General features: G+C 32.1%; 1 protein-coding gene across 1 annotated transcript in view; it reads left to right on the forward strand.

The window, feature by feature from the left end:
• Positions 1-17,055, forward strand: part of LOC146538846 (uncharacterized) — a 60,359-nt gene that overhangs the window by 26,636 nt on the left and 16,668 nt on the right. The window contains exons 5-7 of the mRNA XM_085185355.1: positions 2,363-2,476; positions 2,801-2,949; positions 3,232-3,324. Of these exons, the coding sequence (XP_085041481.1) occupies positions 2,447-2,476; positions 2,801-2,949; positions 3,232-3,324 (272 nt within the window). The 5' untranslated portion in view covers positions 2,363-2,446. The remainder of the gene's footprint in view (positions 1-2,362; positions 2,477-2,800; positions 2,950-3,231; positions 3,325-17,055) is intronic.

The following is a 17,055-nucleotide window of genomic DNA, read 5'->3' on the forward strand; positions in this document are numbered from 1 at the left end:
TACAGTTCTTTTTTAGACAAAACACGTAACACCCAAAAATAAACCCTTAAACATCTAATTGTTATAAAATAACTCAAATCACACAATACATCACTATTATATTCAAATCCTTTGTGCCTTCATAAAAGAAGCAATTATCGGACCGCCCGCTAAAGGCTCATTACACTTTACAAACAATGTATTTGTTATTATTTAACTCCTCACATCGAGCCAAATGTAAACAGTCGTCGCTTACCGAACAGTAGGTAATTACCGCACCCCTACTGTGTGAAACACCCTTATAATTTGAATATTAACTCATATTGGACCTTAATTCTATAAATGTAGGGTTCAAAATCTGAAATGTATTAAGTTAAGTATAGTACAGCGAATTTAGGTTGGTCTATAACAATTTATTAGACTACCCTGTATTTGTAGTGTAAGTGAGAGGGAATAGAGATGGAGAGTATTTGCAAAATGGTTGCTTTACTTAATAGAGACATTTTAAAGGTGACATGTGTCTTTAGAAGTTGAAATTCGATATAAATTATTCTTTATTTGTGTAACAATATGTGATATTTTTTGTACTTTCCTTTGTTATAATTGTAAATATATTTATTTTATATAAGTGGGTACTTAGTAGTCTATTTACGCAATACACGTAGTTTAGTTACGCAACGTGCATCTTGTAGTAGCCACCAATATTTTATTATATTTGTCACTTAACATCATTTCTAAAGACTTATAATTTTACAACAAAAAACAAAAGTATCTCTAGTTCTCTGTGATAACTGTGCCACTTTCAAAATTTTAAATAAATAATATAAACTAAAATACTATTCGAAATTTTAGTATAAGTATTAAAGAATATAAGTATTAAAGAATATGCTTGAGAAAATCAAAAATATTTAAAAAATGAACATTAAACAATTGTAAAATATAAAAAATATATATGCACAAACTCCAAATAATAACTGAAGTGGGGAAGAAGTGGGGGTAAAGCGCGTTTAAATATTAATTCCACTTTTGTAAGAGATAAAAACTATTAGGGCTCATAGGATTATGGGGGATTATTATTTTAACTAAATTAGCTTACCGCCGTTAAGGGCCACTGTGAGTACAGTCCCGTCAAAGATTAAAATAGGGAAGTGCCCACTCTATATTATATTTTTTGAGGCGTTTTTAAAAAAATGTTTTTTGGTCTATTTTTATTTTGTTTGAAATGAAGAAATAAATTGTTTAATTAACTTAGTCAGGAATTATTTTTGTTAATTAATATAAGTTAATCGCCTACTAGATCCTGAATAATCAGGATATATTTGCTCAAAACATTTTTGTCTATCTATTAATTGTTCTTTACACTAATGAGAATGTAGCAATAGATGCCTAGATAAATAAAAAGTACAGATATAAAACCACAACCTATAATAAAGCATAAAATCATAAAAAAAACAAGAAGAACACCATCAAGAAAACACATCCAGAAAACAATTCTAATTTAGTTAATGCCTAATTCCAAGTCTGCACAAATTTGGACAGCATCGCTATGAGATTTTATAGCACTCTCCCAACAGAGGGGCTTATTAAAAGTAAATTGCGAAAATTGCACCGGCAAATGTGGCCGCTCCAGCGCTAACCAGCTTACCACCATCCTGGCTCACTTGAACCCTCCCAGCTAAGATTATAATGAACCACACAGCTCTATAACCCTGGTGTTGATTAAACACCAACAAATTTAAGTTGAGCTTTCGTAGCGTGGTGATATTACCGCAGAAGGGTTCTACTTTTCTGGTTGGGGTTCACTCCCTTATGGTATACTGATGGGTAATCTTTGAGTTATAATACTAGCGAAATAGGGTTGTAATGATGTATTATTAAGGCCTCGTGTTGACAGCTCGGCTAGAGAGGATTATGGTTTATGGATTTTTTGGACGTTATATGAATTTTATGAGGTCCATAAACAGGAATGGGTTTTGTTAGTTAAATTATAATATTATGAGTTGTAATGTGTCTCATGATATTACGTCATTTTAAAACTTTTTCGAGGGATTTTTGTGTCAAAAATACTTTTATTTTCTTCTACTACTAATCAATCTTATATTACATTAGAAAATAGTTGCTTGCCTCACAAATATAAGGAGGACATGTGGATGACACGAAAAATAGGGACCAAGCCAAATATACAAGCAAATACGAGTATTTATTGGTTTTCACCTACAATTTGCTCTGTTTATATAAATATAACTAACTGTTACTTAATATATTTATGGTTTACTATCGTGGATTTAAAGAAGATGTATTTTTTTATGATTTTACTACAATGAATTATTGAAATGAATAATATTAACAATAGTTTAATAAATTATACGTAATTTGTGACTAGGTATGGTTTCAAAACCGAAGAGCGAAGTGGCGAAAAGCCGAGAGGTTGAAAGAGGAACAGCGTAAGAGGGAGGGCGCTGAAGTGATGGCTAAGAGGGATCCAGCTGATGACAAGGTATCTAAATATTGTAGTGTTGTACAAATTTCATACATACATACTCGTATATAAAAAAAACTATATTATTTACTAGAATAAGTACTTTATCTTGTAAATTATTTGTTATATTTTATTTTAATTAAGATATTATACCATTTCATATTCTATTTTTTATAATCAATTGAAACTCATTTTTAAACTAATTTATAACGACTTTAGTTTGAGCTTCTAGTTTTTTTTTTTACATTAAATGCCTTTCATCTAAAACTTTTTTCTATTAAATATTAATTAGGTCTCACAGATTTTTGGCACAAATATCATATTCAAAACCTTGATTCCTAGGGTTCATCAGAGTGCGGCATGTCTCGAGGATCTGGAGACGCGTCCCCGATGTCGGCGGGGGTGTCGCCGCGGGCGTCTCCTCCCGTTACGCCGGGATCACCCAGACGTTCTCCACATCGGTCGCCTACTAGATCTCCTAGGCTTGATAGGTAAAAAGCTATATTTTTAATGAAGATTGCAAAAAGGATAGTAAAGCTCATTGCGTGGGAAATATTTGTAATCAGATTTACTTTTTAATCATAGGCCTACGAGTATGAAGTTTGTTTAAATATTTAATTATGCATAATATACCACATGGTAATTTGGTTACTTTGTAAACAATATAATATGTACCTAGGTATATATCAATAGTCTTTGAAATAGCTTTCATACGTTTATTTCATAATTAATTTTTCGTTTATTTAATAATTTAATTTTTCGATGTTATATAGATCGGAGCCATCTCCGGCGCCGTCCGTGGGTAGCGCCGGGTCTCGGGAAGCTCCAGAACCAAGACCTTCTCATCTGTTTTCACCTTTTGATCAGTAAGTTTTACATTTATTATGTTCATCAGATATAATTTATATAATATGAAAAGTATTGAAAACATCATTTTATTTTAAAAAACTTGTTTAAATCGTCAGCAATCCTGTTTTTGCGTCTTCAAATTGATCAGTGCCTTACTTACAACGTTTAATTTCACCAATTTAATTACTGCTACCAAAATGAATCATATTCAATTCCATAGCGTCTATCGTCATTGCCGGTGGTCGAGTTATGACGTGACCGACCAACATACACATATCCACATACGATAACATAGAAATATAATCATTTGCCCTTTGGAAATACAGTAGAAAATCCCATGAAATGTTCTAAAGTAGGATCAGTTTTATACCAATTACTTTATTAAGGCTAGCAGCGTTAGTCTAATGAACGGTAATTATGTTGCGCTAACGCTTACAAATGAGCGGGTTTGTGATGGAGGCTATAAAGGAATTTTTAGCTTCTAATTTATGAGTGACTTTAATCTGGATTTACTCTTTGTGATGTAACTTTGATTTGGAGGTAGTTTGGATTTTGGTGTTGGAATTACTCTCGTTTACTGCTTTTACCGAAATGCTAAACCTAATAATTATAAGATGTATTTCTAGGTATTTTATGGTGTTTTTTTTTCTATGCAAACACTGTTCGTTACTTATAGTATATTTTTTGTTAATATACGGCTAGCTGTAAACATGACAAGTTGTGTGAGGTTTGATTCCCACTCGAGGAAATGACATATTTACTATTTTCATTTCCTCGCTCGCTAGGAAGGAAGTAAGGCACGCAACACGCAATGTCTCCAGATTTCTGTGGAAAATGGGGAGCGGAGTAACTTACCTCTAGGCTCTATCTTCTTTCCCTGCTACTTGTTGGATACGGCGTAAAGCTGAAAAAAAGGAAAAAAAATAATTAAAGTTCTTTACAATATACTATCTAAAACTAAGATTTTTTGATATCAAAATGAGTAAAAGGAATAAATAATTTCAAATCATAAAATAACAATATCGATACATAACAAAATTGAAGTCTACTAATCAAAACTAATTCTAATAATGAGTTTTGATTGAAATAGCAATATATGAACGGTAAGTAGGTCAGCTTTTGCGAGGACGTCAGATTCCATTGAATTGAGGTGTCGGCGGTCGCTGGTTGTTGGGTTGGGTCGGACAATTTATTTTTACGATCGCCACTCGACTTCCTATATTTGATAATTATATTTACTAGTATATTCTATAATACGTTTAAATGTTTTTTTTTATATAATAGGAATATTCCTTTTATTATAAAGTATATTCATAATTTTGCAGTGCCACCATTGGTTGTATTAGATTTTTTTAATTTTATCGCTTGAAATATTGTTTTCATCAATTAAGTAACAATTACAACAGCAAGATACAAAAATTTACGTAATTAGACTAAGAAAACTTTACGAATTACTAAAAGTGGACAAAATTTTTTTTATCAGGTTTTAACATCACTCCGCTCTGCACTTTCCACTTTTTAAAAAGATTTCTAATTATTTTAAGAAATAGTGTTTAAGAAAACCGTGTGATTGTAAACGCGACGGTTATGGGTTTGATTCCTATTTGGGGTAATGAATTATTATTTATTAATATTTTCTTTTCTTCGCTTGGGTCACCAAGGTAAAGCACGCCCTTGAGTTTCGTCACATGCTAAAAGATAAATAATAAGTAAACACTAACTAAATATAGAATTATAATACTAATATAGTTACACGATTAACAACTTCCAGTGTCGGTATTAATTAAATTTTGGTCCGCAACATCGGCATGGCCACGAACTTTGTTTAACTTCTCAAAGATTCACTTTAATTGAATCGAGAGGGCTTACTTACCAATAATCAAGGGTTAAGTTCGTTCCAATTAATAACTTTAAGAGTTCAACTCGTGATGTGCTTGGTAAATTAGTTAGTATTTAATTGTCAGATTAAATGGCGGACCTCAATGGACGATGTAACCAGTCATTATAAACAATATTGTTATAGTATTTTAAATACTATTTTTTTGTCATAAATAATAATATTAATCTATTTTTTTACTTATAGGCGTGTCAATTGTAAACTTTTAAAATGTAAAGTTATTAAGGTATTTAGGAGTACACCCATGTGTTACAGATTAAATCTATCCATTTGTCATAGAAAAATATGTCTTAAAAAACTTTTTAATTACGTTTAGAATATATGGGTTCCTCCATTATGATGTCAACGGAACGTCTTAACACTAGGTTCCCAGGTACCTACTCTCAGCCCTAATAAAAACATTAAAGTAAAATTATCTATGTACCATAATAAAATATTGCTAACTTAGCTAAGGTGGCTTCCGTCGGAAGTACGCTAATGCGTTGAGCGGTCTGGCTTATGACGCCAGCTATAGCACCCCAGTGTGTGGACAATCCAGAATAATACAAGAATAAAACAATAGTTACATTGTCAAGAGAGAGTTTATTTTATATAAGCAAAAATATATTAATAATATATAAAAAAACAAAGAATAATGTAAAAAAATCGAAATGAAAGGTATGTTAAGTCCTTTTTAATACCTCTAAGAATATGTGTACAAAGTTTCATAATAATCGGTTTAGTAGTTTCGTTGTGAAAGCGTAACAAACAAACTTACATTCACATTGATATTAGTATGAAACCCTTTCAAGTGGCACACACGACTACAATTAAGTCTGTAAGTAACTCTATTCACACCCGTTGAATTATCATAATTTATAAGAGTAATATATTATTTAATTTAAAACCTTCCTTTTGAGTAATTTATTTGATAATTTCGTTTAACAAATTGTTGGGTTACTTATCTTAATTTAAAAATAATAATCGTTTATGTATTTATTGTTTATATACAATATTTAAAACTCCTACAGTGTGTCTGTGTGTAGAAGATATTTGCATTGCCTCAACACCAGAGGGGAAGAAAATGGAGAGTTTTCATCCTACCCTCCTCGTTCCCTCTGCCTATCCTGCTATGTGCGGGATAAAGAGTGATACTACCATAAATATCAAAATTATTGCCATAATCTCCATAAAATAACCACAATCTTTATTAAACTATGATGCTGGGAAACAGCGTTGATCGTGACTCATTTGATTAGTCAAAAAAGCGTGTTATGATCGTGAGATCTAATTAAACGAGTCAATTAAACATTTCATTTGAACAATTGTTCGGTGTAACGAACCCGCGACCGTTTCACGGCAACCCTTCCACTGTAGGGTTACCGCCTCTAATGTTGCTAGAATATCCATAAATAAGTACCAGTATATTTGTATTTTTCTTTGGAATTAATACTAAATATATTTTTTTTAAGTAAAACATTTTAATGTACATACTATGTTATTACTATAACCAACTTCTTGTCCTTTATCCACTTGTATTGGTTGGTAAGGGATTTCTTATAGAGGTAAATCCAATTTTGTGAGCTAAATGTTTTTAATATAATTTCTAATAGATTTATAATAGAATAAAAAATATTCAACATGTATATTCACAAATATTTCCAAAATTATTGAATATTTATACATACTCGTATGTATTGATTCTGCTTAAATCTCAAACCAATTGTAAATGAAAATGAAAAAAATATAAAGAAATGATTTCTATAGTAATTAGATATAATAATTATATGTTCCATTTTCTTCAAATATTACCATAATTAATATATCAATAGCAACCTTAATACTAAAACAGACTCCCAGACAACCCTGCAACCCGCATGCCGGTCTAATTGGCCACATTAATATGACAAATAGATTTACATCAGCCCGTTTCACCCGCGCGCCAATAAACCCGTTCGCGAGTCGCGCTAAGGGCACCGGGTTCGACCCTCCGTTGTACGTTCTAATTCGTTGACGTCATTACGTCATACGAGTACATGTTAGTGAATAACCTAGATAAAATAATTTATCAAAATAATTTATATATAAGTAAAGTACTATATAAGTTATTAAGGTTTTTTGCATTAATTTCCTATAAAATCGACTAGAACAGTGTACACGCGGTAGTGTAGGTGCTATATATACTGGAAGAATATATAGGTTAATTTTATTTTCTCGCTTTTGGGTTGGGTTTTCTTGATTTTGCGTTTTCCCAATATTGTATAGAATATCTTTAACTTTTAAATATAATTATATTAACCTAGTTTAATATTAAATGCATATATTATTGGTTAATGCATTAACAATAGGCACTTTATTTAAATTTGTTTGTACCTATGTAATAGTATAATAGTAGTAATAGTTATGATAAAGTTAAAAATGAGTTTCATGACTCAAAAAAATAGATTTTTTGTTTTTGTCCTATTAATATAAACATGTTTTTATTAAAAAATAATTAAGTAAAATATGTTTATCGTAATATGACATTTTACTAGTTAGAGAGCAGTCGTGGCGCAAAGGCACAAGAGTGCGACTGCAAATGCAAGAGACGGAGGGTTCTTCCCCATGAAATATTTAATATTTTCATTACAATCACGAAATTCCACACATTTTTCCTTTTTTTTTTCCAAAATTCATCTATTTAGCACATTCGCATTAAAAAACACCACACCACAAATTGACATCTGAGTGCACCTTTAATAACCAACAATACTTTCAAGAAATAAATTACAAATAAATAATTAACTCAAGCGTATAAACGGTCAGTCTAAAGGGGAGTGAATACACATTAGTGGATTTTCGGTGGGTTAAATACGTTAGCGCGTTTGTCGACGAACGACGCTCTAATACCGTAATTTTGGTACTAATCTCGTATCGAGCTGTTCGTAACATGTGTCGGACGGGAGGATAATGAGATTAGTTTGTAATAAAATGTTTAAGATTATTATTTTGTATGTTATATGGAGTGTTCTCTCTCTCTCTCTCTTCTCTGCCGTCACGGCGCAGTCGGCAAAGGTTTGACTGGTAACGCGAATGGTTCTGTATTCGATTCTTATTTGGGGAGATGATATTATAATTGGAATATTGTCACTATCTGCTCTAGTTAGTGAATTATTAGACTCAGTAATAATAATAAGTATAGTCGTATGAATAGCACTAGTGTGCAAAAAATGAAGTGTTCTCTGCTATACTTTATTTAATTTTTTTTATAACATTTGATACATTAATCTTAGAAATATAGCAATTTGTATTTTTAGACTTATTAATGATATGAAAAAATGGTGCGCCGGTTTAGTTACACAAGAAGAGAGTTTACCAATCCAAAATAAATAACACTAAAAGAAACGGAATTATGAGAAGTAGATATTTTAATTTTAGGTTCTATTTTAAAACAATAAAAGTCAAATCGAAATTATTCGTCTAATGATCCTTCTCTATTTTGAGATATTTAATAAAAAATAATAATATAAAAATAGCTTAGGCTTATTATCAGCTTTACGCTGTATCCCGCACCAGGGTACGCAGAGGGAACCCAGTGTTACGACACTCCGTCCCCCCATTTTCTGCCGACTTCTAGATTGCGTGTTGAGTGGCAGAACTCAACTACGCGCTTATAATTTTTAATGTTTTTAAATACTGCCGCTATACAATATAATTAACCATAACGTCCATAATTCAATGTTGCCATATATATTTAATGCAATCTTCGCGCAAACAGCACACATCCGTCCGCACGTCATACACTAATACAGTAATAGCAATAGACGACGCGTCTTGATTCCCAACTAATTGCTTGACTAGTTAAGTCAATTCAATGTAATGTCGTTAATGAAACTACATATTGTTGTTGTGACGCATTTTATTAGCAAGTTTTAATTCTAGTGTAGATTTCTAGATATAGATATGGTATATTTTATGTCTTTGAGGAAATCATATCTGTAAACGGGAAGGTTGAGGATTCGATTCGGGGGAGAGAATTATTTTATTTACCACCAAGTTCCCTGTAATATGTACGGGGAAGAATAAAAAATATAAAAATTTTATTCATCTAAAAAATATTGATCTGGATGAAAAATAATTCTAAATCGTTTGTCGATAGTATTTAATTTAAGCATATAGCATTTTATTTATTTACATACATCTATTTTCTACTGTATTATAACGACATTTTAATATCAATATGGCTATCAAATTTAATATATAATTATATATGTCAGGACAGTATAATATATTAGAGTAATATATAAAAAAAGTGTTGGTGCTTCACGCTGTATCCTGCACGAAGCAAAGTAGGCAGGGGAATCTGGGAACCTAGTGTTAATACACTTGCATTCTACATGAAGTATATAAAAGCAAGTAGATCACCGGTCATATCATAGCGACATACGAGCACTACGAGCACAGCGGAGCGGCTCGGTGTTCATTAGTGGCATTAATTAATGTTTAATTGGGCCAAATAGAGTATCAATTTAGCGACGACAATTGGATGATGCATCCCGACGGCCGACACGACCGTCTATGTGTGGGTACTGTTAGCTACTGTGTGTGTGTGTGTGTGTGTGTGTGTGTGTGTGTGTGTGTGTGTGTGTGTTGACGTTGACATGTGATGTAGATTATATATGATATTTTATATATTGATGTTTTTTTAAATTATTTTTTGGTAAAGGTATAGAAATATGATGTCTTACGGTATTTATTTTCAATATTACATTGTTACCGGAATCTAAGGTTAAACTTTGATACGGTTTATGATGAGTATATTTTTATTGTTTATTTTCGTAGGTCTGAACTAAAAAGTCATGATTCGATTGAAAAATGATCTTATAACATTAGGAATAACATACATGAAATTGTTAAGATAAATTCATATAATGATTTAATTACATAGAACAACTAAAGAAAAAATTACAACGGCGATAGTAGCTTGCCGAGCTATTTAGGTAGAATTTTCAAGGTCATTGGGTTATATATCATTAAATAAGTAAACAATATAAGAACATTTTTGCCAGACCACTTTCCTCATTTCTCAACAAAAACAAACTAAAAAAAGAAACTCACATCGGAAACATTACTTAAACATAACGGATAAACGAGCTGCCACCATAAAAACCCCTAACAAACAATAAAAAGAACATAAAATCTCACTTCAACCTAATCAATAGAGAACTCCATCAAAATCGGCGTAACAGATTTCAATCAAGTGCTCGGACAATAGTCCACATTCACTCGCCGTAAATAACCGAAGCGTCCCGCTGCGTTAAAAAAGCGGAAAGCTGGTCGTTAAACGGGGGTGATACCCCCTACCTAAAGGCAATAGCGATCACTTAACGCTAAATTGAGTCGAAGTTGGTGTACATATAAACAAAAAGCAAATGACACGCGACGAGTCGAGTACCGGTACAGGCGAGCACTACTGTTGGTGCTAAATGTACCGTAATTGGATCTTGGATTTCCTGGAGGCTGACGTCATTGTTTAGTTTGAAGTGTGCTGGAGTAAGGAATTATTGGAATTAGGAGAGTATTATTTCTATTTTAAGGATAAAAAGTTATTTAGCCCATTTGAATTACATAATTATTAATTGCTAATAACGCTATCATTTTAAATACAGCATCCACCTTTTATTTAAAAACCGATTGAAATAAAACAAGAACTGAATGTTAGGGAAAGCTCTGGAGAGCGTTCCCTAACATTATATATATATATATATATATATTGGAATATACAACAGTGAAAACTATAATTATCTGCAATGAGTTAAGCCGTTTTTGGACTAAGCGTGACAAAACGCAACAAACAGACAAATTGATCATATTTAAAAATCATTGTTTTTAGTATTTCAATATCCAGCAACTAAATCGACATTTAAATGTTACAATAACAAAAAGACAGGACAAACATACAATATTGTTATAATATTCCCAACACAAGTCAGCCAGTACAAAAGCTCGTTCCCCGCTGGGCGCCGCGGGCTCTCCATATAGTGCGCACGCGCCGCACGTGCCGCCCTGCATTTCTTATTTTGACACGCTGAAATCAAGCGTGAGCGGTATATCGGTGGAAATAATGCAATCAAAACTATATTAGCATTAGTGAAGGTCTTTTTGAGAAGAACCGATATATTAGATAAATTTATAAAAAAATATATATAGTTATATTTATACAAAAGGAATGGGCTTTTCGAATAGTTTAGTTATTAGATTATTTATAATAACTTAAGCCATACATAAAAAAAAACGAAAATTTATTAGTCAAGATCATGGAAAGTATTATATTAAACAATGCAAGACAGAACTAGGACATAAATTTATACTTCATTCAATGAAATCTAAAAAATGTTGTTAACTTAAACTATTTTTATTATTTTTATATATCCGAACCAATTCCTCACTCATATAAAATGAAACAATTCATCTATTTTTTCGTACCGCCATACCCTTTCAACCCGCAACCCTTCCGGGATTAACGCCTGTATTCAACACAACGTTTAAAGAGAAGAATAAATCAGTAGTCCGGGATTGAGTAAGGTAGCACCCCCCTAATGACCCAATGCGGGCCGCAAAAAAATATGATAGGGTTAATTTAACTTTAATTGCTTGTGATAACTAAATCTTAAATAAAATATATATTATATAAAATATATAAAAAATTCTAATTTTTTAATAAAATAAGTTTTTTTGAAATATTTTAGTATAATTTTAAAGTCTTCTTCTTGAGCTACTTTTCAAGAAACGTTGGGTTGGTGCTATAAAATACCGAATACGGAGAAATTTATCATTATTATCATTCCGCTCTGTCCTGCATAGTATGACAGAGTAGAAAAGAGAAAACTAGTGTCATGGCACTCCGTGTTGAGTGAAAGAACTCTACTCCGCTTTGTACACATATATACTTATCACCACTAAAATCTTAGTAGGTAACTATAAGTGGCGTTATCAGTAGCATGACCACCATCACGGTCAATGCGGGTTACAAATTTAAAAGGGTTAGTTTTAAACTTGATTGAATTCAATTTATACTTTTGAGATTAAATTTCAGTAATTTAATTATTTAATAAGTGTTTTCTCAGATTACTTCTATTGTTATATAAGTTTTTGACAGCTAAAATAATTATAATGTCTCAGTAAATATTAAATAATAAAAAGTAAATATCATATGTTATTTCTATAGAGCATATGTTCGGTAAATATAAACTAGACAATAGAGAGGACGTTAATAAACGAAAGTCATAGAGGCAATTAAAAGAGTAGGCAAAAGGAGCCAGAGAATGTAGTGTTAAGACACTATGTTCTCATAAAGAAACTTCCGTTACCCATTTTCCGCCGAATTCTGGGGCCATTGCCTGTTGCGTAGCGGCATTAAATGCCGTGCCTTTGCCTCCTTACAGAGCGAGGAAATTTCATTTCTTCGAACGGAAATCGAACCTATAAACTATTGCGCTTACAGTCGCTTGCTTATGCGCCTGCGCAACGACTCGCCTCTGAAGTATATACTATAGCTATATATTAGAACAAATTAGGTCACTAAACGTTAAACGTTATCTTTATATGAAAAAAGTAAACAGAATTACTTTTCTTACTACTAGGGCCAATAGTCACGTCGCGTTAACGAGCCTCAGTCGATCGAATCAGCTAGTAAGAGTACCTAGTGAGGGTTAAAACAAAAAAAAATATTTTAAAATAAATATTAGGGTAAAACCCGGATAGTTGCCTCGGACGGATACATGCCTCAGTTTCAAATGCTCTATGTTAGACGTGTTGTCAGTGTTTCTTTTTGATCATAATAAGAAGCGTCCATCGCGTAGGACTCGGTGCCGCATCAGCTGTCGAAGTAGGTGCACGAGTTTTGTCCGTGTGAGTAAAAATCTTCCGCAACGATACTTTGACGAGCGTCAGAATTATATTGGCAAGTAATCTCCGTTAAATATAATTATAACTAATTGCGGTTTCAGTAAAATAATTATTTCTTTGATTGCATTAGAGCTTTATTTTGCACTGTAATAAACGTTTTGTTGTTAAATATGTTTTTTTTATTTTGTAAATAAAAAGGGCAAGTATCCGTATCAAAAAGGATAGTTGCCTTACTGTCTTTTGCGGATTGTTGCCCTGGGGCAACTATCCGTAACTACACATTTTAACGAGCAAACAGGTTTTTTTCTTACTTATTTTTTTCATTTGGTTTTACCTTTTTTTCTTGGGGATATTTTTATTGGGATTTACTATAGTTTATCTTAAATAAAATAAATTCTCAACAGCAAAATGCCTCGCAAGTATAAACGAAAGCCAGGCGTGGTGCCGCGCCACATCAGCTGGACAGAAGATAGCTTAGCACTTGCGTTCGAAGATCTAAATAAAAAACAAAAAAGTATCAACGAAATATCCCGGATTTATATCCTCTCGAACCTTAAGAAATTCAAAATAGCAATACCAATTAGCAAATTCAAAAAAATTAAATACCAACAAAGAAGTTAAAGTTGATAATTATTGTGTATAATGTTTTGAAAATTATAATTTAACTAAATCAAAATCAAATTGGATACAATGTGAGATGTGTCGAATGTGGTTGCATGAAACTTGTACAACATTCAAAAACCATTGCATGAGATGTGGCAAATTGAAAACCTTGGCTTTTGGTAATAATCAATACTAATGCCAAAGTTATTCCCATAACTATTTTTAATATTTAAGATAAATACTAATATTTAATTATTTTTTTAAATTAAAAAATTACATGCTCAAATTTAAAATTTTAAAACCTTAGTACTTTTAAGTGTTGTTTGGGTAATAATTATAAAGGATCTCAGTAAGTAATTAGAACTGAATACTTATTTAATAGATGCTATGCCAAAGTTAATTCTTGTTTTTTTTGTTGTTCTACCTTTAAAATAAATAGTAATATTTTATTTTTATTTTTATACTTAATTACCATTTTGGAGTCTATTTTGTTGTAATTTTATAATTATATTGACTTTGATTAATACTTAATGAAAGATTGTGTTCAATAACAAAAAGTGATTACTTAAATTAATATAAGTTCGTTTTTACTTGAAAAAAAAATAGACAGGCAAGTATCCCCCGAACCATTTTTAACGTTAGGCTAGTATCCGCCATAGTAGGCAACTATCCCCTTTTTTAGAGGCCACATAAAACAGGCTGTACTCAAAATTAATAATATTTATATTTGAAAAAATTGGCTAAGTTAGAAGATTAATATACTATGTTTAAGAACACACACTGAATAGGTAATGTAGTGGTATACATTTCTAACAAAACAGCTTTTTCAAAAAGTGTGGCAACTATCCGGGTTTTACCCTATGTCTTTATAATACTAATAAAAGTAAAACTTGTATTTTTTTCCGTTTCACATGCATCGACCAAATTTTAGATGCTTTTTCTTCTCACCAGATTTCGAATCGTATACGTTTTAATCAGCTTCACGCTGTATCCCGCACGCAGCAGGGTAGGCAGAGGAAACCACCGTTCCCCACTTTCTGCGCAATTCTGGAGGCAGTGCGTGTTGAGTTCTGCCACGTGTTCAAGAGATTTTTAATAAAAACGTTAAAATATTTTAAATTCTTATTGTAGGTTCGATTTCTAATTGAGGAAATGAAATATGAATATATTAATATTATCATTTCATCTCTATGGTGTCGAGACGCGGCGTTAAGCTCCGCCTCCCTCTGCCTACCCTGCTAAATAACTATTTCCAAGTATCATATAAACTCATTCGATTGGGGCGGTCTCGTTAACGGTACGAGTACGTGACTATCAGTGATGTTAACACGTAATAACATTATTTGTTGGTAGCCGATGAAGCCTTTATCTGATAATTTATTTATATTCGTTCTCGTTGATACTTTATTAATTCTTATGAAGCCTTACTTACTTATTAGTTTAATTTGACCGCTGTTGCGAAGGTCTTGGTTTCCATTTCCATAAATTAGCTTTTTGGTCTTAGAAAATATTTTAATATTTTTACCGTTTACGTTATAATGCAATAGTTGTGGATTCGATTCCCACTCAGAACATTATCAGAAACTATTGGCTTTTTGTTTTGTAGGTAAAGCCATGGGGCTACTTCCGCCCATGTTCACTCGGGCACATATAAAGTGTTAATGAATAACCATTTGACCGTCGAGAATAACCGTAGGTAAAAACTAGTTAGTATATATAAAACTTAACTTACCCTCACTCTATCTCTTACGGGATAGCTAAAGAGAGCAGAGGGCCAAATGTTACTGTATCTGCTTACCTCTTTTGCCTCGTCCACTGTTATCAACCTCTTCAAACATGCCAAGGGATCCTTATTCTTTTTACGCGACCTTTCTTCATTATCTGATACCGAGGTCAAGCGAGATCTCTCCCTACCTCTCTTACCGCTAATATATATAAAAAAATATATATTCTAACATAATTACATCCAAGACGATTATATACCGAATTAATGTTAAACAAAATGTAAAGTTCCAACTTATCTCATAAATCAGCAAATTAAAACGCCAGTCACAACGTTACCGAGTTACGGAGTTCGCTAATTGCCTCGGATCCAAATAACAAATTATAATCTGGCAAAGTTATTTGTGCGGAGTTTCTCTATCATTCCCGGCAATTTGCATTGCAATGCTAACTTGGTTTTACCATTGTTTTATTAGGATTTTTTTAATTCTAAATTTTTTTTTTTTATTTAAATATGTTATTCTTAGCAATTTCGAATCGTCTTATAAATGTACAAAAAAGCTACCAACGGCTATGAAGGCAGTTCTGCTAAGAAGAGCCGGCAATAAGTTTAAAATTTTGTTTATTTAATTATTTCTTGCATTATGCAAAATAGACAGAAAAACTAATGGTGCGTCAGTCTAGTGATGGATTTATATGCATTCGAAATGAATTTATATTATTCCTGATCACGTTGAAAATCTTCTATCTATTTCTTCTATTTATTTATATATCTTGGCATTAGGCTTTCCTTTATGAAAACTATTTTTTGTAAAATGTGAAATTAAAAAGAAAATATCTTAAGGAAGTAATTATTGATGTTTAAAAACCTAATATCTTTTTACAAGCGCCTGCACAGTATATATCTACAACATAACCACAGCGTGGTCGCCCTACAAACGGGTGGCGAGTAAGCGAGCACTTCATAAAGTTGGCACATTGAAATAATTCTCCGCTCTCCCCAGAATGATTTACCTAATAAAAATTATGCTGATCCACTTACAACTCTCATCATTTTAGCTACCTCGCATTGCAGCGCTCTCGTTTCCCTTATATATCTTTATTATATTTTATGTTTTAACGTGTGTGCTGAATTGGTGATTATTCTTATAATATTAATTTTATTTACATTATTTCGGTAAGTCGAGGCTAGTCATGGCGCAGCGGTAAAAGCGTGTGACTGTTAATCCGATATGTTGTCGGTTCAATTCCCACTCGAGGAAATGAATGGAAAATAAAGTGATAAATAGTTTTATAAGTTAAGTTATTTATTAGTAATAATAATGTATTTTAATAAGTAATGCATATTACTGATATCAATCAGTAGCATTGCCAAATAATGTCATAATTTGAAAATAAGAATAAAAAATAATGAAAAAATAAACTAACACACAAGTTTCTCTTCGACGTGTTCAACTATTCATAGATATCGATAGAAAGAGCGATTGCTATTTAAAGCGGAATGTATTTTCTCGTGTCAATATAAGATTTTTTTCTAGCCTATTTACGTAAGCACACACGAGAGTAGGGAGCAAACAAGCAAATCTTCAAACGACGAGTCGCTAGGACGTCAAAGGCACGAGCGATTCCTTCCAAATTGCATTTACGCGTCCCACGGGCG

This window comes from Heliconius melpomene, chromosome 5, assembly GCF_056956725.1.
Source record: "Heliconius melpomene rosina isolate 202511_hmr_F chromosome 5, ASM5695672v1, whole genome shotgun sequence".
Classification (NCBI taxonomy): domain Eukaryota; kingdom Metazoa; phylum Arthropoda; class Insecta; order Lepidoptera; family Nymphalidae; genus Heliconius; species Heliconius melpomene.